The sequence below is a fragment of the Nyctereutes procyonoides genome, unplaced genomic scaffold (genome assembly GCF_905146905.1).
Source record: "Nyctereutes procyonoides isolate TBG_1078 unplaced genomic scaffold, NYPRO_anot_genome, whole genome shotgun sequence".
NCBI lineage: Eukaryota > Metazoa > Chordata > Mammalia > Carnivora > Canidae > Nyctereutes > Nyctereutes procyonoides.
In genome coordinates, this window is record NW_026575051.1 from 67,944,942 (window position 1) to 67,971,485 (window position 26,544).

Sequence of the window (26,544 nt, forward strand, 5' to 3'; positions counted from 1 at the left end):
CACCCGGGGATCCTGATATTCCAGACTTTTAAAGAACTAGGTGCTTTCAATGGTTTTTAAAAGAATGAAAACCTCCAGGAAGAAGTATTCTTAACACATTTTAGGACATATTGGGCTAATAAAGAGCATTTAATCAAAACAAAAGAATAAACAAACAAAACCTGAGGAAAAACAGCTCATCCTCAAACAAAAGACAACGGAAAAAATCCGTAAAAACAAGAGCTGGTTCTGAGAAACTAGTAATAAAGTAGACAAGCTTGTCAGGAATGATCAAAACAAAATAGAAGGCATAAATAATGTTAGAAATAAAAGGGGAAGTACCAAAAATAAAAGAAAGATGTTAAACTATGAACAACTTGACATAAAAAAACATGGAAAAATCAGATAAAATGGGTAATTTCTTAAGGAAAATAGATATAAAACCTAATTCAAACAAACAGAAATCTTGAGGGGTGCCTGAATGGCTCAGTAGGCTAGGTGACCAACTCTTGGTTTTGGCTTGGGTGGTCCTCTCAGGGTTGTGAGACTGGACCCTGCTCGGGCTTCACAATTAACGAGCGGAGTTTGCTTGAGATTCTTTCCCCCCTTCCTCTACCCCTTCCTTCACCCATGCCCTTGCTCAGGCACACACTCTCTCTCAAATGAATGAATGAATGAATGAATGAATGAATGAAAATAGAAATCTTGAGTAGACCTGCAACAGTAATGGAAATCCAATTAGTAGTTTAAAATCCCCCCTATTTTCCGTTCCCTAACACAAAATTCACCTAAAAGAAACTATTTATAGTCTGGATGTTTTTATAGATGAGATACATCAAATCTCCAAGAAATAGATTATACAAATCTATAAATTCTAGGGTTTTTTTTTGGGGGGGGAGTACAGTTGACATACAGTATATTAGTTTCATGTGTACAATGTGGTGATTTGACGGTTCTATACATTATTAAAATTCTTGAAGGATTCAAATAGAAAACTCCATAACTCATTTAATGGGGCAAAGTATGGCTGAGAATAAATTCCAAACAAAGTAGATATAGCAATGATTTAAAAATATCACATTGTGACAAAGCAAGGTTTATTTCAGGAGTGCACAGATAGTTTAGGAAATAAAAAAATAATTTTAATGTAACTACATTATCAGAGTAAAAGGAAAAAGATGCAATCATTTCAATAAATCCAGAAAAGAATACCTAGTAAAATTTAACTGAATATCCCTTCATGCCTTTTAAAAAACTAAATTTCATAGTAAGCAAGAAATAGGAAATATATTAACCTAATTAAAGTTGTCTATCAACACCCTGTAGTAAATTTCATATGTAATGGTGAAATATAGAAGCACTTCCTTCAGCCAGGAAAAAAGACCATTATCTGAGTTCTTAAGCAGTACCTTAAGTTTTTTTTTTTTTTAGAGTATGAAGATGGGAAGAGAAGAAATACAGTTATTTACAGATGATGACTCTATACACAAAAAAATCCAACAGAAAAGACAAACTATTAGTGCTAATAAAAGTTCCTGTATATAAGACTGATATGCAAAGGTCAGTGAAGTTCCTAAATACCATCAATTAGATGTAATTTTTGAAAGATAAACTTGTAATTGCAACAATTACAAGGCACCTGGAGTATATCTAAGATCACATTTTACAAAGAAAATGGCAAAACTCTATTGAAAGATATGAAAGAAGACCAAGTAAAATGAGAAACACATCATGTTCATAGATGAGATGATCTGGCTTTATTAAAGATTAAAAAAATGTTCTTAAATCAATCTATAAATTCAGTAAATTCCCAATAAAACCTGAACAGGATTCTTCCCAGAAATGAGCAATCTGGTCCTAAAATTAATATAGCAGAGCTTCTTTAAAAGATCAAGGGTAGACAAGACAATTTTGTAGTTGAACAAGGTAAGATCTGTCCCTGATATATATCAATACTTATAAATCAACAGTAATTACAAAAATATGATATTGACATATAGGGGAACATAACTGAGGTAGAAGAATGCAGTGGAAAAAATTTTTTTGTAGTAAATATGCTGCACTACTAGCTAGTTAGTAAAATATGCAGTGCCCGAGTGGCTCTGTTGGTTAAGTGTCTGACTCTTTTTTTTTTTTTAAAGATTTATTTATTTTTATTTGTGATAGAGAGAAAGAGGCAGAGACACAAGAGGAGGGAGAAGCAGGCTCCATGCCGGGAGCCTGACGTGGGACTCGATCCCGGGTCTCCAGGATCACGCCCTGGGCCAAAGGCAGGCGCCAAACTGCTGAGCCACCCAGGGATCCCAAGTGTCTGACTCTTGATTTCAGCTCAAGCCATGATATCAAGCCCAAGTTGGGCTCCATGCTGGGCAGGAAGTCTGCTTAAAATTTTCTCTTTCCTCCCACTGTCCCTCCCCACTCCCTTCCTTAAAAAATTAAATATAATTAGATCCTTATTTCATATACAAGTAAAATTTCATATAAGCATTACGACCTAAATGTGAAAAACCAAATTGTAAGCACACATAAGCTATAGGGATAAAAACTTGCACTATATCACTATAGGGAAGGACCCATCAGAAAATGAGCCAAGAACATGAATAAGCAATTCTCAGATAACAAAATACAAATGCTCAAACTTATTAGTAATCAGGAAATACAAATTAAACTAAGGAGATACCATTTCAAAGAATCAGAATAGCAAAAGACTTTTACATCTGATATTATCAAATGCTGTTGAGGATATAGGGGAAATATAATCTAGTACACTATGGGAATATAAACTTAGATATTATCATTTTACAGAGCAATTTTATTATATGGTATTACTACTATAAAGTGTTATTTTTATTATTAACATACTTCAAAACCTGAAAAATGGAGCTCTAAAAATAACAGGATTTATATAGGAAAAAAGGTTAAAGCAAAACTTATGCAACTTTGTAACCAGAACACTAATAAAATCAGTAATTGGCACCTGAGGAGATAACTGATCAGTCAAGCAAGAGGCCAGTGTGGCTAGAGACTGTCATAGTGGATATTAAAATGCACAGGAAATAATAACATGGAAATGCTGGATACATTTTGATTAGAATGGGGCTGGCAGATGCTAAGACAAAGCAAATGCAAGTAGAACTCTGAGCCAGTAGGTTGCCAGTGAGGTGAGCAATGCACCTAGAAACCTCAGGTGCAATCTGCCATGAGTCAGAGATGGCACAATGCTGGGATGCAACTTCTAGGGAGGAAGGAAGCCCTGGATGTAGATGCTCATTTTGAATTGTAGTTTAATATAGTCAGAAGAGCCTCTGCTGCTAAAGCTATATGGTAAAGGAGGCTTTTTCATTCCTGCTGAAAGCTGTAATTCTACTCCTGCTATTCTGGTTCCACTTGCCTAAAAAATTGCATATGAAACGATGTGACTTTGGAGTAAAACTTTCATCATTCTTTTATTTACCAATAGTGTATAAGCTAACTACATTACAGAGACCCTGTGAGAACAGATACTATCTAGGGAGAGTACCTACACCGTTAATACCTCGCAAGTTACACTTCTATACATTTTCTATAGAGAAACTGGCCATAAGATGACAGAAATAACATTATTAATAACAGTGCAAAAGTGGAAGCTATCTAATAGTTGTAGAAAGCAGCTAAACATGTTTAGTTCTACAAAAGAACACTAATCAGCAGCTAAAATGAGGGAACTAGAAACATGTATGAACAAGGACAGATTTCGAAGTTATGTTAACATAAAAGATACTCAACACCATTAGTAATGAGGGAAATGATAATTAAAGCCATAAGGAGATGGCATTTCACATGCATGAGGATGGCTATATAAAAAAGACAAGTAACAAGTGTTAGTGAGGATGCAGGGTCACTGAAACCTTCACACACTGCTGGTGGTAACCTTGGAAAACAGAAGTTAAGTACAAGTTTACCAAATGACCTGCAATTCCACTCTTGATGTCTCTCAAAGAAAAATGAAAATATACATCCACACAAAGACTTACATATAAGTGTTCACAGCAGCATTATGTTTAAGAGCCAAAAAAGTGAAACAGCTTAAATATCCATTAACTGATGAACAAATTAACAAAATATGGTAATATCCACACAAGGCAATACTGTCTGGTAATAAAATAAAAGCAAATGAAATATTGATAGATACTACAATATGGATAAACCTGAAATATAACACTAAATGAAAGAAGACATAAAAGATCATATATTGTGTAATTTCATTTATATGTTTATCTAAAAAAAGCAAATCTTTTTTCCTTTTTATAATTATTTTTTTATTGGAGTTCAATTTGCCAACATATAGCATAACACCTAGAGCTCATCCCACCAAGTGCTCCCCCAGTGCCCATCACACCCAGTCACCCCAACCCCCCGCCCACCTCCCGTTCCACTACCCCTTTTTCATTTCCCAGAGTTAGAGGTGTCTCTGACGTTTTGTCACCCCACTGATATTTTCACTCATTTTCTCTCTTTTCCCCTTTATTCCCCTTCACTAATTTTTATGTTCCCCAAATGAATGAGACCATATAATGTCTGTCCTTCTCTGACTGACATTTCACTCAGCATAATACCCTCCAGTTCCATCCACGTCAAAGCAAATGGTGGGTATTTGTCGTTTCTAATGGCCGAGGAATATTCCATTGTATACATATGCCAAATCTTCTTTATCCATTCATCCTTCAAAGGACACCGAGGCTCCTTCCACAGCGTGGCAACTGTGGACATTGCTGCTATAAACATCGGGGTGCAGGTGTCCTGGCGTTTCACTGCATCTGAATCTTTGGGGTAAATCCCCAGCAGTGCAATTGCTGGGTCATAGGGCAGATCAATTTTAACTCTTTGAGGAACCTCCACACAGTTTTCCAGAGTGGCTGCACCAGTTCACATTCCCACCAACAGTGCAAGAGGGTTCCCCTCTCCTCACATTCTCTCCAACATTTGTTGTTTTCTCCCTTGTTAATTTTCCCCATTCTCACTGGGGTGACATGGGATCTCATTGTGGTTTTGATTTGTATTTCCCTGATGGCCAGTGACACGGAGCATTTTCTCATGTGCTTGTTGGCCATGTCTATGTCTTCCTCTGTGACATTTCTGTTCATGTCTTTTGCCCATTTCATGATTGGATCGTTTGTTTCTTTGCTGTTGAGTCTAATAAGTTCTTTATAGATCTTGGATCCTTTATCTGATGGGTCATTTGCAAATATCTTCTCCCATTCTGTAGGTTGTCTTTTAGTTTTGTTGACTGTTTTTTTTTGCTGTGCAGAAGCTTTTTATCTTGATGAAGTCCCAATAATTCATTTTTGCTTTTGTTTCCCTTGCCTTTATGGATGTATCTTGCAAGAAGTTGCTGTGGCCAAATTCAAAAAGGGTGTTGCCTGTGTTCTCCTCTAGGATTCTGATGGATTCTTGTCTCACATTAAGAGCTTTCATCCATTTTGAGTTTATTTTTGTTTCTGGTGTAAGAGAATAGTCTAGTTTCAATTTTCTTCTGCGCGTGGTATTCAATTTTCCCAGCACCATTTATTGAAGAGACTGTCTTTTTTCCAGTGGATAGTCTTTCCTGCTTTGTTGAATATTAGTGGACCATAAAGTTGAGGGTCCACTTCTGGATTCTCCATTCTGTTCCATTGATCTATGTGTCTGTTTTTGTGCCAGTACCACAGTCTTGATGACCACACCTTTGTAGTACAACCTGAAATCTGGCATTGTGATGCCCCCAGCTCTGGTTTTCTTTTTTAATATTCCCCTGGCTATTTGGGGTCTTTTCTGATTCCACACAAATCTTCAGATGGAATATTCCTCCAACTCTCTGAAGAAAGTCCATGGTATTTTGATAGGGATTGCATTAAATGTGTAAATTGCCCTGGGTAGCATTGACATTTTCACAATATTAATTCTTCCAATCTATGAGCATGGAATATTTTTCCATCTCTGTGTCTTCCTCAATTTCTTTTAGAAGTGTTCTGTAGTTTTTAGGGTATAGATCCTTTACCTCTTTGGTTAGGTTTATTCCTAGGTATCTTATGCTTTTGGGTACAATTGTAAATGGGATTGACTTCTTAATTTCTCTTTCTTCAGTCTCATTGTTAGTGTATAGAAATGCCAGATTTCTGGGCACTGATTTTGTATCCTGCCACATTGCCGAACTGCTGTATGAGTTCTAGCAATCTTGGGGTGGAGGCTTTTGGGTTTTCTATGTACAGTATCATGTCATCTGCAAAGAGGGAGAGTTTGACTCCTTCTTTGCCAATTTGAATTCCTTTTATTTCTTTTTGTTGCCTGATTGCTGAGGCTAGGAACTTCTAGTACTATGTTGAATAGCGGTGGTGAGAGTGGACATTCCTGTTGTGTTCCTGATCTTCGGGGAAAGGTTCCCAGTGTTTCCCCATTGAGAATGATATTTGCTGTGGGCTTTTCATAGATGGCTTTTAAGATGCTGAGGAATGTTTCCTCTATCCCTACACTCTCAAGAGTTTTGATCAGGAATGGATGCTGTATTTTGTCAAATGCTCTCTCTGCATCTATTGAGAGGATCATATGGTTCTTGTTTTTTCTCTTGTTGATGTGATCTATCACATTGATTGCTTTAACGAATGTTGAACCAGCCTTGCATCCCGGGGATAAATACCACTTGGTCATGGTGAATAATCTTCTTAATGTACTGTTGGACCTATTGGCCAATATCTTGCTGAGGATTTTTGCATCTGTGTTCGTCAGGGATATTGGTCTATAATTCTCCTTTTTGGTGGGGTCTTTGGTTTTGGAATTAAGGTGATGCTGGCCTCATAGAATGAGTTTGGAAGTATTCCATCTCTTTCTATCGTTTGGAACAGCTTTAGTAGAATAGGTATTGTTTCTTCTTTAAATGTTTGATAGAATTCCCCTGGGAAGCCATTTGGCCCTGGACTTTTGTGTCTTGGGAGGCTTTGAGGACTGCTTCAATTTCCTCCCTGGTTATCGGCCTGTTCAGGTTTTCTATTTCTTCCTGTTCCAGTTTTGGTAGCTTGTGGTTTTCCAGAAATGCGTCCATTTCTTCTATATTGCCTAATTTATTGGCATATAGCTGATCATAGTAAGTTTTTAAAATTGTATTTCCTTGGTATTGGTGATGATCTCTCCTTAGAAAAAGCAAATCTTGGAAGACAAGAAAGTGGATAACTGTTTACTCAGGGTTGGAGGTGGGAACTGATGTGATTGCAAATAGACACAGGAATCTTCTGAGGTGAAGGAAATGTTCTAAAATTGAATTATGGGGATGTCTGCATAACTCTAAACTTATGAAATCACTGAATTGTACACTTAAAATGAGTGCACTTATGTTATACAAATTATACCTAAATTAATTAAATTCTATTATTATTTTTGTTAAATAGGCTCCAACATGGAGCTTGAACTCATACCTAGAGATTAAGACCTGAACTGAGATCAAGAGTTGAATGCTTAACTGACTGAGACACCCAGGTGCCTCCTCGATTTAATTATTTTTAAAAGGCTGAATGAAAAAAGCAAGTTGCTTAACTTACCATTTAAGGATACCATTTATGTAAAATTTAAAACCTAGAATAGGGACATATGGGCGGCTCAGCAGTTGAGCATCTGCCTTTGGCTCAGGGCGTGATCCCCAGGGTCCTGGGATGAGTCCCATATCCAGCTACCCGCAGCAAGCCTACTTCTCCCTCTGCCTATGTCTCTGCCTCTCTCTGTGTCTCTCATGAATAAATAAAATCTTAAAAAAAAAAACTAAAATAACAGTATATATAATGACACACATACATAAGAAAATATAGAATCATGTATCATAACAATTTACGCCAACTTCAGAATAGTGTTTACTTCTAGAAATGAAGAAAAGGTAAAGGAATGGAAGAAACCTAACTAACTCGACCAAATACTAATATCTCAGTGCTAGGTATACAGATGTCTATTTTTCTCTGTATACTTGATAACCTTACCTTTGCTCAACTCCGTATCTTTGTGGACTTCTACCATATTAGCCGGTGTACACTGAAGAATATCAGGAGACAGAACTTCAGAGTGCAGTGTTAACTCAGCGGAGAACTCCTGAGATCCATCGCTGTAGTCCACTGATCCTGATAATGTTCTGCTTAATTAAAACATATCCTTTATAACAAACTACATTACAAAGCAATAAAATTAGTTCTGAGATATAATAAATAACCACTTACACAGAGAAATCATTCTGTTTGAGAATTTCCTGAAGTCTCTTCTGAAAATTTTTTTCACTTTCTGTTGCTGGCACAAACCTGCGATCTTTGAATTTTGAAAGTGCATTAAAAAATGCAGATGACAAATGAACGAAGTATTTTCCTTTCTCTTAGAGTAGCTTTTAAAATGGTAACAATTTCCTATCTTTCTCTTGACACATACAATACTACCTAAAAGTAGCCTATTATAAAATTAAGGGAGAAATGGTTGTTATGAAAGCTATGAAAGCTATGAAGCTATGAAATTAAGTACTTAAAGTCAGCTCAAGATTAAGTTCTATAATTATAACCTATTCCTAAAACAAAAACACTGTTCTCTACCTATAAATGTATCATACACTCATACACTCTGAACCTAGAAATTCTCCCCTTATAAGACATTTCTATTTTAGAAGGCATTCAAAATTTATACAGCATTTTTAATGTCTAACACATAATAAAAATTTTAATTGGACTTTCAAATATATTTACCTTCTGAATTATGTCTTTGATTCTTTTACTTTTATTTAAAACTTTTTATTGTATTCACAGCATTTAAGCCCTCAAGATTTTTTTGAATGTAGCAGAATTTAATAATACATAGAGTATTTTCTTCAGAGCTGTACAAGATGATCAAAATTAGAGTTTATATGACATGCTCAGAAAATAGCTTACGGGCAGTATTCCATGGGTTACGTTTTCAAAGCTTAATGAACAAAATATAGTTTTTCTAAGTTGGGACTCATATCTTCTCTGTGAGTATTCTAGCTCATTTGGAAATACAAAAGGCTAGAACATACTAGGGAAAAAAAGGAGCAAAGAAGTGAGCAAGAGACAAGGCAAGGTGAAAATGAAGGATAACGAAGATGCTAATTTCTATGGGAATGGGGCATGTGGGTGAAGGGAGAGAACAATCAGTGACACTTTGGAGGTAAAGAATTACAGTTCAGAGCAATGACAATAGGAAATAAACTAGAACACTTAAAGGCAATTTGAAAAGTAAAATTTAATGTCAAGATAAAAACTCAATGGCTTAAAACTTTTCCATTAGAGTATCTAGTGTAAAAAAAAAAAAAAAAAATCACCAGAGTACTATTAGGTTGATACCTTGTGATTCAGGTTGGTTAATTTGAGAGGTTTCATTTCGGTTTCTTCGCCGTTGCTTTTCATCTTCCCATATGGCCTGCAGTCCAGGGTTCCCACCAATTTGAGCTATAATCAAAACAATATGTCAAGAGTCAAAGTGAAAAATACTTTCTCAAAAAAAAAAAATTCAAACTTAAAAAAAAATAAATACTGCCTTAAAAAACCAAACAATTACCTGCTTTGTGTAATAAAATGACCAAACACTCCCAACCTACATTATTACATTATTCCTTTTTCAGTTTTCTTCCTACTGGCTCCCCAAAACCCAGCAAATAAGATTCAAACATCTGATGACAGCCAACACACTTTAGAGTCCCCTCCCTAGTATATAACCTGAAAATTAAAAAATTAAAAGGCAGAGTATATTAAATTCTCTTAGGATGGCTAATGTATTCAGTGTCACATTTACTTTAGGCTCATGTCTATGCTAACATATTGACATGAATAAAAATATTAATGAAAAAATGACCATCTCATCAGAGGTACAGAAGAAATCTTTGTAACATTTTGCATCTTCCTGCTATATAGAACATGTTACTTCTCTACTAATGTTTTCTTCCCTATTTTCTCCACTCTACTTCGGTCATTAAATTTTAAAAATAAAAACACATATTAATAACTATGTATATACCTTCAATATCCAGCCGATTTAAGATATCAGCAGCTACGGCATCCACTTCTAATTCACATGTACTCTGAGGTTCAACACCTTCCAGTATTAAAGAGCTGTATTAAGAAGATATCAAAAAATATAAAATCAGGACACCTGGGTAGCTTAGTCGGTAAAGCATGCAACTCTTAATCTTCAGACCGTGAATTCAAACTCCACGTTGGATAGTAATTACTTAAAATATAAATAAATAGAGTCACAATATTTATATGTGTATGTATCTTAATCATGTAAAAGCAAATTTTTTGAAGATTTTTCTTATTTTTTCATGTTCAATGATATCATAGTAAGTCACAATTATTCATGACACAATTGATACTGTGCATATACATATAAAAAAATAAAAAACAGGAAGAGAAAAATACGAAACCTGTTGTACTGACAATTCTATTGAGATCCTTTTCCAGTATATTTTATATATTTTGGTTCATTATATTTTATACACAAGGAATGTATAATGTTTTAGCATGTGGGTCATATCTAGGGTTGAGTGGGATCAGATAACAGAGAGACCACAGAGGGATATAGAAACCATATACCTTTGTAATCACTTGCCCAGAGGCATCTTTCTCAGCAATCATGAATGTAAAAAATGAGGATGGAATATGCAACAAGAGGTAAGGGAAAGTGAGCATACTAAAAAGTGGGCAGGGACGCCTGGATGGCTCAGTGGTTGAGCGTCTGCCTTCCACCCAGGGTGTGATCCTGGAGACCCAGGATCGAGTCCCACGTTGGGCTCCCTGCATGGAGCCTGCTTCTCCCTCTGCCTGTGTCTCTGTCTCTCTGTCTCTGTGTCTCTCATGAATAAATAAATAAGTCTTAAAAAAAATAAATAAATAAATAAAAAGCGGGCAAATGATACTGTTATCCCCGCCCTCAATTACTGCTGAGCTGAGGAACGCTTTAAAAGTCTCTAACTATAGAGCTAAGAAATAACATGAGTTCAACAGTGGGATCATAGCTAAGAAAAGTGGTACCATTAGGCCATTAATTCTTATGACAACTACAGAGGGCTGTTCCCCACCAATGCTCTTTTCTCAATAGCTTTTTTTTTTTTCATCAGAGCTGCAAAAAAGATTAGGAAACCATCCATTTGAGAGAATGAATGTACAATATCTAATATGGATACCAGTTTGCTCATTCCAAAATTTAGATCTCCTACAAATACAGATCCCAAATGAATTGGAAAACTTTTACCAGAAAGTGGGTGATGATGGATTTCATTAACATTTTTAGTTGAAAGATTTTTCTTTTAAGAGAAACATATTAGCAAAATCTAATTTTCCACTGTCTCTCCCTAAGGAAAAATCACTGTATGTATGTACATATACATGTAGATACAAAATAGACACATATATCTTTTTACCATTGATATGGAAGGGACATAGTAGCCAACGTATCACAATATATCCCTTTTACTTTCAGAAAAAATAATTATCAATGTAGCTTGTCTGTTTAATTCATAATAAATAATAAAAGCAGTTTTGCCATGAACTGAAATAGTAGATAGTTTTTTTGGTCAATAGTTTTCTCCTTATACTGAAAAGTTTCACAATTTTTGCAAGAATTATAGTGCAAATTTGAAGGGTGAGTTTTCCAGGATTAGTATATTTGTTGCCTTTTTTTTTTTTTTTTAGATTTTATGTATTTATTTATGAGAGACACAGAGAGAGGCAGACACAGGCAGAGGGAGAAGCAGGTTCCCCACAGGGAGCCTGATGTGGGACCACGCCCTGAACCCAAGGCAGATGCTCAACTGCTGAGCCACCCAGGCATCCCCAAGATTAGTATATTTGTGATAAAGGAGGGAAACAATAGCATCAAAAAATGCAATCTCATAATAATAATTAACAACTATTTTTTATCCTTATTACAAAACTACTTTAGACATTCAGAAAAGGAAATGTTCCTAGGGAAAGGAAGTAGTTTTTACAATTAAAAATTTGTTTCCAGTAGATAGAAAAATTGTAAGTAAAAATTTTGAGTCAGCAAAACATGTAAACTATTCATTATAGTCATGAAAAGTAGATAAGCAATATGACAGTAACTAGACATTGTGCCTCTCTGAACCTTTCTGTTTTTAGCTTAACAAAACAGACACACTATTTAGAATCACTGAGGGTGGAGCTCGGACACCTATAATTTAAAAAGTCTCTTCAGATCAAATGATGGGCACCCAGGGTTGAAATTACTGCAGTACACTTGACTTTTATGGATTCAACATTCTGGCGAAGGATCTTGAAGGTCCACAGTATGTGGTAATTTACAATGAGTTAACAAGTTGGGTTAGTAGAACTGCTAACTCAGCACTCTCATCTCCTATGACTTTGCTACATGGTCCTTTCAATAATGTTTGTGAAGGAATATAAAACATCTCTTTCTTAAAAAAAAAAAAAAAAAGGTACCCAGCAAGAAAGTGCTAGCAGCACTGCGGACAGAAATGAAACTAACAAAATCTAAGAGTACTAATTCATGGCAAAATTTTTTTACATTATGTTATTTGCACTTGGTGAAACAATAGATTCTCATGTTTATTACAATGTAAGTATCCCCAAAATACAAAAATGTGGGATAATCTGAGACAAAAATATATAGCTATCATTCATTCATAGATTTTATTTATTTATCCATGAGAAACATAGAGAGAGGCAGAGACACAGGCAGAGAGAGAAGCAGGCTCCATGCAAGGAGCCCGATGTGGGACTGGATCCCGGGACTATGGGATCACGCCCTGAGCCAAAGGCAGATGTTCAACCGCTGGGCCACCAGGCGTCCCACCATCTTCTATTTATAAATTCTAGCTTCGGGCAGCCCGTCGCGCAGCGGTTTAGTGCTGCCTGCAGCCTGGGGTGTGATCCTGGAGACCCGGGATCGAGTCCCATGTCGGGCTCCCTGCATGGAGCCTGCTTCTCTCTCTGCCTGTGTCTCTGCCTCTCTCTTTCTCTCTCTGTGTCTCTATGATTAAATAAATAAAAATCTTAAAAAAAAATAAATTCTAACTTCAAGTACCTTGTCTAATTTCACTAGTTTGCCTACTCATATCTTTGTTCATAATTTGTCAGTTAAGAATACTAAAATAAGCTCCCCTAAAACATTCTAAAATGCAAACTTACTTACTTCTAACAAGTGAAGCTTTACTATGACCTAACTAGAAAGGTGTTTGCTTATAAAAGGATTTCAAATGTTAATAAACTCTAGTCTTAATCTGATCAAGCAAAACATAAGTTATTAAATATAGACCTTTGAAAACTAAGGGCTCTAGTGAATAGGTAAAATCCTTGGATCAAGTTGATCTACTCAAATTTCAGAGAGATAGAGGAACTTCTCACAGACATAAAAAAATGAAGGCAGCAAGTAGCTTCTTGGTCACTTTGCTTTGGATTGATTAGAATTTGAATTTGATGTGGTAAATAATACTGTCTAAACTCAATACCACTTCAACATGATTAAAAACAATTCTGCTGTATCTGAGAAGGAACCAAGAGGTACACATGTATGCATGTGTACATGTGTATTCATGTTTATCAAAAAAGTCCTGGTACTTGTTAAGGTCAATCAAGAGCTAAGGCGAGTCACTGTGCAGATCACTTTGAAGTCCTTGAATTTTATTCTGGTACAGTATTTCTGTCATAAAACAATGTATTTCTAACATTAATTAGTGAGATTCTTTCTTAACTTTAGGTATTAAAAACTCAATTCTAAAACACACACACACACACACACACACACACACACAAAAGTAATTCTAAAACGTGGAAATCCCGTGAAGTACATATTAGGATCTTAAACAACATAAACTTTAATATTTTTATGATAGTTTATCTTCAATTGATTACTACACTTTTTTTTACATTCACACTTTTATTATGAAATAAAAAGAAATCATTTAACTAAACATTTTTTCTACCTTGCACTGTTCATGAAAATTACCTACTTAAAAAAGCATCAGGTGACATATGTGAAAAGAGGAAAGCTACAATGACCCTGCCAATACCCAACAGATAAATAAAATGATCAAGAAAGCTTGGGCAAAACTTTGTGGTGTAAAAGATAAACCTTTCTGAATTCTATGTATAAAACTGTTATTATTAATATAGATACATAGTAATTATATATCTGTTTATGTTAGGGAAATCTAAACATTTGGAATATGTTACCTCCCCCAGAAAGTTTAATAGTAATACACTTGGTCAAAAGAAATCACAAACTACATTATTTATACAGAGTATGTCAACATACTTTTTGCCATAAAAATATTTAGAAATTTTGGGGTTATTTTTATTAAAAATATTTGCTATTTACATTTAAATTACTATTTTACTATGTGATTTTGATGAGTTCTAGGATATCAATAATGCATCATGAAGACAAATGTTGGAGAGAAGTATAAAAATTTATACCCAAATTACTTTTATTAATTAGGTAATAACTAGTTCTATTTTCACCCTATTTTCAAGGTCTGTTTTTAAAATTTGTGATTCCATGTGGCATACTGATGTTGAGATTTGCTTTTCTGACATAGATTAAAAGAACAAATATAAGGTTAAAATTAAATTACAGTAACCATTAATTTCTGAATACAGTAGTATATATGTAAAATAGTTTTTTTTTCTTTTACAACATTAACTAACCTTGGTATTTCATCTTCTTCCCACCGAAATAAGGTACCAGTAAGAGAATTTCCTGGTAGCTGATCCTTGCAAGATCCAGTTGTATGCAACTGATTACCTAAGAATAGAAAGGTAAAAGAGGATAAGTTCTATTTTAACTTGCATATAATTACCCTTTAACTAAAATAATATATAACCCATGTAACTAGTTCCTAAAGCTGTGCCCTTAAAATTCATACACACACACACACAGGAATATATATGCACAGCTAAGAATAATGGTCCCAAACTAAGAAAGGAGAAAAGTATCTGTAATATGGATGTGACAAACAGCTACAATACTTACATATTAGAATAAAAGTATAACACATTTAAGTTGTGCTACTGTGGTAGGTATGATTAAAATCTCAGTTTGAAAATAATGAAAAATTAAGAATTTTTATGGACTTTAAATTCCTAGAGTATCCTGTAGGAGTCTCATCTAAAATTCTAGTGGAAATCCAACTCCAGGTAAGATTCAAAATATACTTTAACATTAATCCCTGAAAAAAAAAAATGCAACACATTCCAGAAGTGATGGCAATTAACAGTGAGTGGAAACCTGGGGCAAATGCAAATACAATTTGACTAGCAGTAGCTGAATGGACTATGCATGTTGGCTTAGTTGTCTAGGTTTCAGGAACTGAGTCCTGGGGTCATACTTTAAAGTAGTCTCTATATTAACAACTTTTCTGGGATCTCTTATGGGAATTTAAATTCTAAGAGAAAGCTTAAATGAGTAGCATTGAAAGAATCCTAACATTAAGAAAGATATTAAATTTGTAACCTTCTCCAGCTAAATTTAATACGTTTTTAAAAAAGATTTTCAAAATTTATTTATTCATGAGAGACAGAGAGAGAGAGGCAGACCTAGGCAGAGGGAGAAGCAGGCTCCCCACAAAGAGTCTGATGCAGGACTAAATCCCAGGACCCCAGTTTCATCACCTAACCAAAGGCAGATGGTCAACCACTAAGCTACCCAGGTGCCCCTAAATCTAAAGCTTTTTTGTTGTTGTTTTAAGTAGGCACCATGCCCAGTGTGGAGCCCATCATGGGGCCTGAACTCACGACCCTGAGATTAAAACCTGAGCTGAGATTAAGAGTCGGATGCTCAACCAAATGAACCACCCAGGTGCCCTAGTACTTTTATTTTCTTATTTGGTTAGCTTGATCACAAAATAGTGTAATTAAGACTGAGATCAGGTATGATCATCTTTGTTATTTCAACAAAACACATGCCAAAACATGTAGTAATGTAACTAATTTTACATACCTTTATAAGTTTTTAGACTTTGCTGTTAGGTGGCTAGAGCATTAATAGGACATTACTTTGTAACTTGTAAATTACTACAAATTTATTTTCTAATAAATTCACATGAAAAAATCTATACAAATTTACTGAAAATTATTGATATTATAAAAAATTCACATTTTACCTTTTTATGCATTTTAGTATATTTCCTTAAAGAACATGAAAACTCCCTAATTAAAATATGTATGCGTCTGTGTATGTATATGTATATAATTTTTCAACTACAGATGGTAAAAAATGTAATATAAAATACCTCTGTGGTCCTCAAAATATTTACTTTATATACTTCACCTTAACAGCTATAGTATATAAGCACCTTTTTCATCTGACATCTGATCATATAACTGAAATACAGAAAAAAAAACTGTAATATGGATATAGAATATTAAAATTTCTAAATCTTTTTCACTTTTGAATGTACTCCATTTTCAGAAGACATTATGTATATTAACTTGTCTTATAAAATAAAAACCTTAAATTATGTGTGTGTATATATATGTAATATATATTAATTTACCATAAAAAGTTAACCATCAATTTACCTAATATCTCTGAGAAACATGACAAAATAAAATATTAAAGTAATTCACGGGGCGTCTGAGTGGCTCAGTCAGTTAAGTGTCTGCCTTTGACTCAGGTCATGATCCCAGAGTCCTGGGATCTAGCTCTGCATGGAGCTCCCTGCTTTGTGGAGAACCTGCTTCTCCCCTCTCCCTCTGCCTGCCATGCTCCCTGCTTGTGCTCTGTCAAATAAATTAAAAAAAAAAAAAAAAGTAATTCACTTATTTTTCCATGATTTCACTACAACCTTTTTTATACAAAACAAGCAAAACACAACAAACCAAAACCTGAGGGCCATTTAGTATAATGAATTAAAATATAAATTTTATTTCATCATACTTACAGTGATTTCCTTGCTTTTAATTTGTCCCAACTAAATTCCACATATTCCTGCCTTCAAATTGTAAAAATTTTCCATATCTTGAAAAAAATTCCTTTTTAATTAACATTCTAATATTCATCTAACTTCTATAACTAATGGTTTACCTATATTTGGGAACTCAAACTTTTCTCATGCTTTTTACCTACTGGAAATAAACTTTTGTGAAAATTACCTTCTTTTCCTATAAATACCTCCTGTTCATAGTCTAGAATCTTTTCAATTTCTCAATCCTAATTGAACACTCATCTATATTTGATACTGATAACCAACCTGTAATATTCTATTTTTCCCCCAATAACCCTTTTGTTTTGGAATAATTTTACATTTACAGAGATGTTGCAAGAGTAGTACAGAGTTTCTGTGTATTCCTTACCAGGTCTCCCCTACTATTAACATTTTACAAGAGTACATTTGTCAAAGAAACTGACACACATTAACTAAATTATACATTTCTATTTCAATTTCACCAGTTTTCCCACTGTTGTCTGCTTTCTGTTTCAGGATCCAATCTAAGACACCATACTGCATTTAGTTCTCCCATCTCCCTAAGTCTTGTCTGGTCTGTTTCTCAGTCTTTCCTTGTTTTGCACGGCCTTGAGAGTCAGGAGTATTGGCCAGGTAACCTGTGGAACATCCCCCCCCCATGCCTGGGTTTGTCTGATGTTTTTTTTTTCCATCATTAGGCTGTGGTAACAGGTTTTTGAAATACCACAGAAATGAAATGTCCTCCTTATCACATCACGTGAGGGGGTACACAATATCTACATGACACCACTGAGGAAATCAACTTTCAGCATTTGGGTAGGTATAGTTCTATAGGCTTGATAAATACACAGACTCATGCCAATACCATACAGAATAATTCCTTCACCCTAAAAGTTCCCCTGTACATTTGCTTTGTAGTCAATACTCCCCTCTCCTCCAATCCCTGGCAACCACTAATATGTTTTCCATTTCTGCCTTTTCCACAATGTTATATGAAATCATCCAATTAGTAGGCTTTTGGGTTTGGCTTCTCTCACTCAGTAAAATGCATTAAAGATTACTCAGTCATCAGTAAGGATGAATACCTACCATTTACATCGACGTGGATGGAACTGGTAGTTATTACACTAAGTAAGTCAAATGGAGAAGACAATTATCATATGGTTTCACTCATATGCGGAATATAAGAAATAGTGCAAGGGACCATAAGGGAAGGAGAAGAAACTTAATGTCATAGAAGACAAACCATGAGAGACTCTTAACTCTGGTAGACGAACTGAGGGCTGCTGAAAGGAATTGTGTGGGGGGATGGGATAACTGGGTGACAGGCATTAAGGAGGGCACGTGATGTGATGAGCGCTGAGTATTATATACAACTGATGAATTATTGAAAACTACATCTGAAACAAATAATGTGCTATATGTTGACAAAATGAATTTAAATAAAGATTCAGGCAGCCCGGGTGGCTCAGTGGTTTAGCACCGCCTTCAGCCCAGGGCCTGATCCTGGAGACCTGGGATCGAGTCCCGTGTCGGGCTTCCTGCATGGAGCCTGCTTCTCCTTCTGCCTGTGTCTCTGCCTCCCTCTCTCTCTCTCTGTGTATGTCTCATGAATAAATAAATAAAACCTTTAATAAATAAAAAGATTCATCGATATATGAATCAATAGCTTGATGCTTTTTATTGATAAATAGTATTCCGCTGTATTGTTATATCACAGTTTATCCATTACTCCGATGAGTAATGGATGAGAGATCTTGGCTCCTTTAGCCTTTTAGCAATTATGAATAAAGCTGCTATAAACATTTGCATACAGGTTTTTGGGAAGACATAACTTTTAAATCACTTGGGTAAATGCAGAGGAGCGCAATCAATGAGTCATGTGGTATGCCTATGTGTAACTTTATGAGAAACTGCTAAAATCGTATTCCAAAGTGGATGCACTATTTTGCATTCCCATCAGTAATGAATGAGAGTTACTGTTGTTCCACATCCTTACCAGCATGTATTGCTAGTTTTTGGATGTTAGCCATTCTAATAGGTATGAAGTGGTAGCTCTCTGTGGGTGTATTTTGCATTTCCCTAATGATATGTTTTATATATATAATCAAATGATATATATTATATATATATATATAATATATAGTCAACAATCATCTTTTCATGTGTTTGCCATTCTTACATCTTCTTCTTTGCTAGTATCTGTCCAGGTCTTTTGACCTTTTTTAAAAAAATTACTTGAGAGAGCATGCATTGAGAGAGGGGCAGAGGGGAGAATCTTCAAGCAGATTCCCTGCTGAGTTCAGAGTCTGTGGCAGGGCTCAATCCCATGACCCATGAGATCATGACATGAGCCAAAACCAAGTGTCAGATGTTCAACTGACTGAGCAACCTAGGCACCCCTCTTTTGACCATTTTTAATTGGGTTGTTTGCTCTCGTAAGAGTTATTTATATATTCTAGATGCAAGTACCTTATCTGATATGTAATCTGAAAATGGTTTCTCCCAGTCTGTGGCTTGTCATTAATAGTATTTTCCACACAACAAAAGTTTTCAATTTTGACAAAATCAACTTAGCAATTTTTCTTTTCATGGATATTTTTTGTATTCTACCTAGAACCTCACTCCCAAATCCAAGGTCAGGCAGATTTTCCCTTTGTTTTCTTCTAAGTCTGATAGTTTTATATTTCACATTTAAGTCTATTATACATTTTGAATTAATTTTTATATAAAATATGAAGTATGTGTCTGCGTTCTTTTATTTTTATTTTCTGGCATCCAATGATTCCAGTACCATTTGCTGAAAAAACAATCTTTTCTTCACGGAATTACCATTGTACCTTTGCCAAAGATAAGTTGATGTTATTTGTGTGGGTCTATTTCTGGGTTCTCTTTTGTTCCATCAGTCTATACATATGTCCATCCTTTTGCCAATACCATGCCGTCTTGATTATTGTAGCTTTATAATAAGTAAGTCTTGAAATTGTGTAATGTGATTCCTTTACTCTTGAAAATCTCTACATTGCTTAAAAAAAGGAAGGATCTCCCAGATAAGAAATAACACAGTCCTCATGAAAATTTGGGGAAACAATTCCTGTAGGCAAGAAAGTTAAACAGTGGAGTTATCTCTCTCCTATCTTTCTTGTATCTCCCTTTCTCTGCCTTTATTTTCTAGTCTTTTTCTCTGGAGGAAAAAAAGAAAGATACTAGGCAGATAGATTACTTCATCTTTTATTAGAGGGTTTCTCTCTTGGGATCCAAAGGATCATTTACACAGCTTGGTTTATTTAGAACTTTATAAAATTCTATGATTTTGACATGAGAGAACGTGGCATTTAATTAAACTCTAAGTTGTCATCTAAAATTGAGATTACTGGGCAGCCCGGATGGCTCAGCGGTTTAGCGCCACCTTCAGTCCAGGGCCTGATCCTGGAGTCCGGCGATCGAGTCCCACATCGGGCTCCCTGCATGGAGCCTGCTTCTCCCTCTGCTTCTCTCTCTGCTTCTCCCTCTGCCTGTGTCTCTGCCTCTCTCTCTCTCTGTCTCCCATGAATAAATAAATAAAATCTTTAAAAAAATAAAAAAAAATAAAATTGAGATTACTATCTAATACAATTAGTTATGAACATATGAATTATTTTGGCCTCTCAAAAGGGGAGACATGTTTAGTCTCAATGCTTCAATCTTTGTGCATTTAAAAAAATGTAATATTTAATATAAGTTGTCAATACAAAATAGTCTCTTCAGAAGAAGCATTATTGCATCAATTCACATAAGGGTATTATTAGCATCATGGAGAGACACTCTGTGAAACTTATTCACTTATAAGTGAATATAACATTATATATTACAGCATTATAAATAGCACTGTATTTGATAAGGATTCTGAATTATAGTTTTTTAAACTATATCTGTAATTCCAATATTTGAATTCTTTGTAGGTCTGGAGTGCCTGTGCATGTGTGTACACATTGGTGTTCGCTAGGTTTTGCTCATAGAAACAGTTTTCTTGTATGACCGGTATATTCTAAATTGTGGGACTATATTATATTTGAAATATTATTGTTAGGAATAATTAAAAACCTGTAGTAAAGAAAATTCCTCTACTAGAAGAATTTGTCTCTACTACATCTGAGCATATGACCCTCAGATCAAGGGAGAGATTTCAAAGTTTAAAGATCTGGCAATCTCTTTTAGTCCCAAGGAATACAAACTGGGTTGATATGTCTTCAAAGGTTGTTCCACTTCCTATTTTGTAAGGGCATCTTACAGACTCTATCAGATAGTAAAACAGTAAGACCCCTATATTACTCTGTGGAGGGTTCCAACCTATCTAGGAGACCTTGGGTTTTGTTTCTGCCTCTCCATTTGATATGGTTGTCTTAATGGAGGCTCCAAATTTTCCAGGATTAGCAAACCCCTCAGGGCAAGGGTTGATTTTCAGTACTCTATTTCCTCTTTTGGCCAGTATTTTATTGTTTTGTAATCTCTTTGATCCATTTAAGATTTTTTTTTAATCTTCCTAGCCCTTAAATTATTTTTAATAGGAAAGCTGATTACAATAACTAATCCACTATTCATGGGGGAAGAAAATCCTCTCTGGTTACTTTTCAGAGCTCAGTTTGGGTATTATAGAAGAAATATAAGAAGTTAAACCAAAAAAGAATAACTAGTAAACTATGAGATTAAAAAATAAAAAAAGTTAACCTCTGGTCTAAGAAGTTTGGCAGTGAAAGGAAAAGGAAAAAAAAAAAATCCTAACAGTTAAAAAGGACAATAGAGTTCGCAGAAAAAAAGTGTTGGGTTCATTTTGTTTCAAGCAGAAGAAAATGAATTCAATGAGAACAAAAACAAAAGATGGTAGACCATCTGATCCCAGAAATTATATTCGTAGGTATGTGTCCAAGAGAAGTGAAAATACATGTCTACACAAATATTTGCATGAATGTTCAGAGCAGCATTGTTCATCATAGCCAAAAAGTGGGAACCCAAAATTTCCATCAGTTGATGAATGAACAAAATGTAGTATGCTCATAAAATAGAGTATTATTTGGCCATAAAAAGGAATAAAACACTAATATATGTTACAACATGGATGAACCTTGAAAACATCAGGCTAAGTGAGAAAAACACCCCATATGATTCCATTTATGGAAAATGTGCAGGCTGGCAAACATATAGAGACAGAAAATAGATTAGTTGTTTCTAAGGGGTGGGAGGCATGGGAGGAATAGAGGTGACTGCTAAAGACTACAGGGTTTCTTTAAGAGGTGTTGAAAATGTTCTAAATTTGACTGTGATGATGGTTGTACAACTCTGTGAAAATTCTAAAAGCCAATGAATTGTCCATTTTAAATGAGTTGTATGGTATATGAATTATATTTCAATAGTTATTACCCAAAAAATTTCTTTTGAGATTCTTTTTCTAATAAATCCTTATACCATTTTGTGTATTTCTTTTTATTCTTTGTCCAGCAGTTATTTCCTAAATATATGTTGATTTTATAAGTCATCAATTACATAATCCTTGTTTCAAAGCTTTAATTTGAACTTGGGAAATTAACCTTACTTTTCCTTCTCGCTTTTCGGAACTTGACAGCAGCCAGATTTATTAAATTCATTCCATAGAGATTGTAGTCAATGAACAGCTGTAGGAGGTAGGGAATATGCGCTTCATGAGGCTGGTAAAATTTATTCATTATGGCTCCACTTTGCAAAAGTTCACATATCCTAAATTAGAAAAAAAAAAGTTGTATCACAAAATTATGGTTCCTAAAATGTTAAGTGAAACATTACACTACTATAGAGAATGAAATCCATTGTATTAGCTTACAAATTTTTTATTTCAATTTCACTGGAAATGTGTACCTTGTTAGAAATTAGGTTAAGTTTTAAAGTAAGCTGCACACTCAAAGAAAATGACAAAAAACTTCTTGGATGAGTATTTTGACTTCTAAAACTAACATATATATTAGTTACTATATATATTAATATACTAAATATTAAAGAACCAAAATGTCAGAAGTTTTTAAAATATGAGCTTTTCCTGGGGCACCTGCCTGGCTCAGTCAGTGGAACTTGATCGCAGGGTTCTAAGTTTGAGTTCCACGTTGGGTATAGAGATTACTTAAAAATCTTAAAAAACAACAACAACAAAAAGAGCTTTTCCCTTTTAAAATTGAGAAAAACATTTTAAAAGATTATAAAAAGTTCCAAAAAATGATTTATGACCCAAATCCACCACTCAGAAATATTACCATTTTTCTTCTCTTGAGTTATTTTTCCTTCATAATGGGGAATACAAACAATAGGCAATTATAAAAAGTGTAAATGCTATACAAGGAAAGTATAGGAAACATCTAGAAGGGATATTAATAAGATGAAGGTATAGAGGTTGTTTCTGTGAAGTCTTCTTGAAGAGAAATCTCCAAGAGGAGACTAAATGACGCATTAAAGATACTTTTCTGAAGAAAGGGAAGAGTATTATTTTTCACACAAACAAAATTAGACATATAAAGGGTCATAAGAAAATACGGCTTACTTGGGAACGGAAATCACTGAGTGGGCTTAGTGACAGAGGTTGTGGTATGTCTATCGGAGTGTGGGCTAGAGAGCGAATGCAAAGTCAGGTCATGTAAAGCCTACTAAGACGTTTGAAGAGATAGCAGAATTTGCCTTTGAAGTACACAGCATGAAAGAAAAATGACCAAGTTAGCTGGAAAATACACAGGACTAGAGACAGGAAATGAGAAGGCTATTGTGAAAAAACTAAGATGATGGTGGCTTGATCACAGCAATATGTTGATTCAGGGGACATACAAGGAATGAGACAGTCAGGCCTCGATGACAGACTAGATGTAGAGGATGTGGTAGAAAAGGGGTTGAGGAGATGCTTAGACTTCTTGGTGGTGCCACGTTTACTGAAATAGAAAGGACTGGAAGAAAACAGGCTTCTTTGCAGATATTTTTAGAGGGGGAATAAGAATACTGGGGTTTAGGTATTGTGGGGTATCCAGGTAGATTTCCATGAAAATACTGACCATGAAGGACAGTGAAAAATGAGGGTAAGAATAACTTTATTTACACAGCAGAGGCAGCTAACATATATTTAAGGAGTATGTACTGGACATTATGTTAGGTGTTTTAAATGTTTAATTTCAAGTAATCCTCACTACACCCTATATTATTATTCCCACTTTATAGAGAAACTGAGTCTTAGATTAAAAAGTTGTCCAAAATCATATAAATTAAAAATGGAAGAGCTAAAATTAAAATAGTCTCTGCTTTGTGAGCCTTTACTCTTTTTTTTTTTTGAGCCTTTACTTTTAACTGTAGACCCATTTTATTTACCCAGCAGATGGTCTGATACATTGATCCAGAGCCCTGAAGGAAAATTTAGGCTATTGATATATATATCTGGATATCGAATGCATAAAGATTAACAAAAAGAAAAAACTAAGCCATAAGAGTAGATAAGGCTGGACAGTGAGAAGAGAGGATAGGGAGAAAAGATAAAAGCATAAGACATATAACCCCAAGCACAGCTGCAGATGCTAAATGAGGAACAAAATGGAATATGAATGCTCAGACAGGTAAAAGGAAAACCAAAAGAGGCTTACAGCAAAGAAATTTAACACCTGGGGTTATTTTAAAGCACTATTAGCACAGACATAAGGTCAAAATTAAGGATAAAAAGGTGTTAACTGGATTTAGCAACATAGGAGTCTGATTTTGACCACACAGATCCTCTGAAAGGGTCAAAGGAATCCCTGATGCACACACTTTGACAATCACTTTTCTAGACTGATGGGTTCCACTTTCACTATGAAGTAGGGAGGCAAAGCCATAGAAGGGGCTTAACATTTGAGTAAGAGGGTGGAGAAAGATGAAAAGGATTAGAGAAAAACAGAAATAAGGCAGGGCAGGGCCCAGGTGAAGTTGAAGACCATGAATTCATAGTGGCAACGATCTGTAGTGATTTCTCTATCCTAGAGAGAATGCAAGATGTTTGCATTTAAAATCTCAGAGGTAGAACAAATTCCAGGGTGTAGTGAGTAGGTAGTTTAAGAAGAATGGAAGTAAAGCTCACAGGAGATGAGCAATAGAGAAAGCAAGAGGCCAGTCTCCAAACAATATGTATAATATTCATTCTACAAAAAGTTATTGACTACTATATACTAGACATACATTCTAAACATTGACGATTAAGCAGCAAATATAGCAGAAAAAAATCTTTGTAGACTTACATTCTAGCAGGACACTAATTATATGTCGAAATTTTTTAAAAAGATTTTTATTAAATTGAGAAAGAGAGAGAGAGAGAGAGAGAGAGCGAAGGAGCCAGAGGGAAGGGCAGAAGGAGAAGCAGACTCTCTGCTGAGCAGGGAGCCTGACTCAGGGGCTAAATCCCAGGACCCTGGGATCATGACCTGAGCCAAAGGCAGATGCTCAACTGACTGAGCCACCCAGGCGCTCCTGTATGTGGAATCTTTTTAAAGATTAAATATGTGCACATATGTACATATATTATGTATGAAAAGAAGGGCATACCACATTCTTAAAAATTATCTGCCTCTAGGAAAAAAGTTAAGACCAAGGGTAAAGGTAAGTTGTACTGTAATGTGTTGCATATATAGTATAGCCAACACAGCACTTATAATATGCCAGGTACTGTTGTGAACGATTTACAGATATTAAGACCATTTGATTATCAGAACAACATGCATTAACATCAATCCTACTTACAGATGAGAAAATACGTCACAGAGAGATTAAATAACTTGCCTAAGGTCTCCTAGCAGGTAAACAGCAGAGCCAGATTTTGAATACAGGTAATCTGGTTTCAGAATCTACACTCCTAACCACTGCATTCCATACTAGTTAAATAGTATAACATAAATGATTCGTGTATAAAGGTATTAAAAAATAATCAAAAGGGAGGAAAATATTTTCTGTCATAGAATCCTTTTCCTTCATGGCATGTATCACAACTTCCTGTTATATATTTGGGTTACTTGTTTACTGTTTCTATCTTCTTATATGCTATATGATCCCTAAGGGCAGGAACCATGCAAACTTTGTTCACTGTTTACCCAGCAAACTCCATAGTGCATTAATGTAGGCATTTTCCAAATATTTATTTTGAAATGAATTAATAAATAAATCTGTCAATAAATCAGGGAATTTCAGATTGGCACAGTGATAAACTATGTTATTTAAAGCAAACTTACTGGAAATAGTTTAATAAGTACTTGATTGCTATAGTCATAAGGAAGAAAAACAGATTAGATTTATACTTCACATAGAATTATTTTTAAAGATGTAAGCAAATTTTATTCATGGCACCCCTCTAGCATACTTGGGAATGAGAAAGATTAAAAATGATTAATGTTTACTCTCTTACCACTGTGTGTGCAAGAGAGGGTAAAAATTCACAGGGATTGATCTTTTGGACTCCATGGATATGAGAAAGTGTGACCAAGGGGAAGTGGTACAAGACACATCATTGCTTGTTAAGTGCCTATTCTGAAAAAACTGTTTTGGTACCCTACATAACAGAAGCTGTTTGGGATAAGGGTAGGAGCAGATTATAGAGAATAGAACTAGTTTTCACTGGTTACTTACTTGAAGAA

The 26,544-nt window shown here is 35.0% G+C and overlaps 1 protein-coding gene across 1 annotated transcript in view; it reads right to left on the reverse strand.

The window, feature by feature from the left end:
- The window catches only part of REV3L (REV3 like, DNA directed polymerase zeta catalytic subunit), a 178,899-nt gene that overhangs the window by 91,418 nt on the left and 60,937 nt on the right, over positions 1-26,544 (reverse strand). The window contains 6 exon segments of the mRNA XM_055330511.1: positions 7,956-8,104; positions 8,190-8,274; positions 9,315-9,419; positions 9,985-10,079; positions 14,655-14,751; positions 22,482-22,642. Of these exon segments, the coding sequence (XP_055186486.1) occupies positions 7,956-8,104; positions 8,190-8,274; positions 9,315-9,419; positions 9,985-10,079; positions 14,655-14,751; positions 22,482-22,642 (692 nt within the window).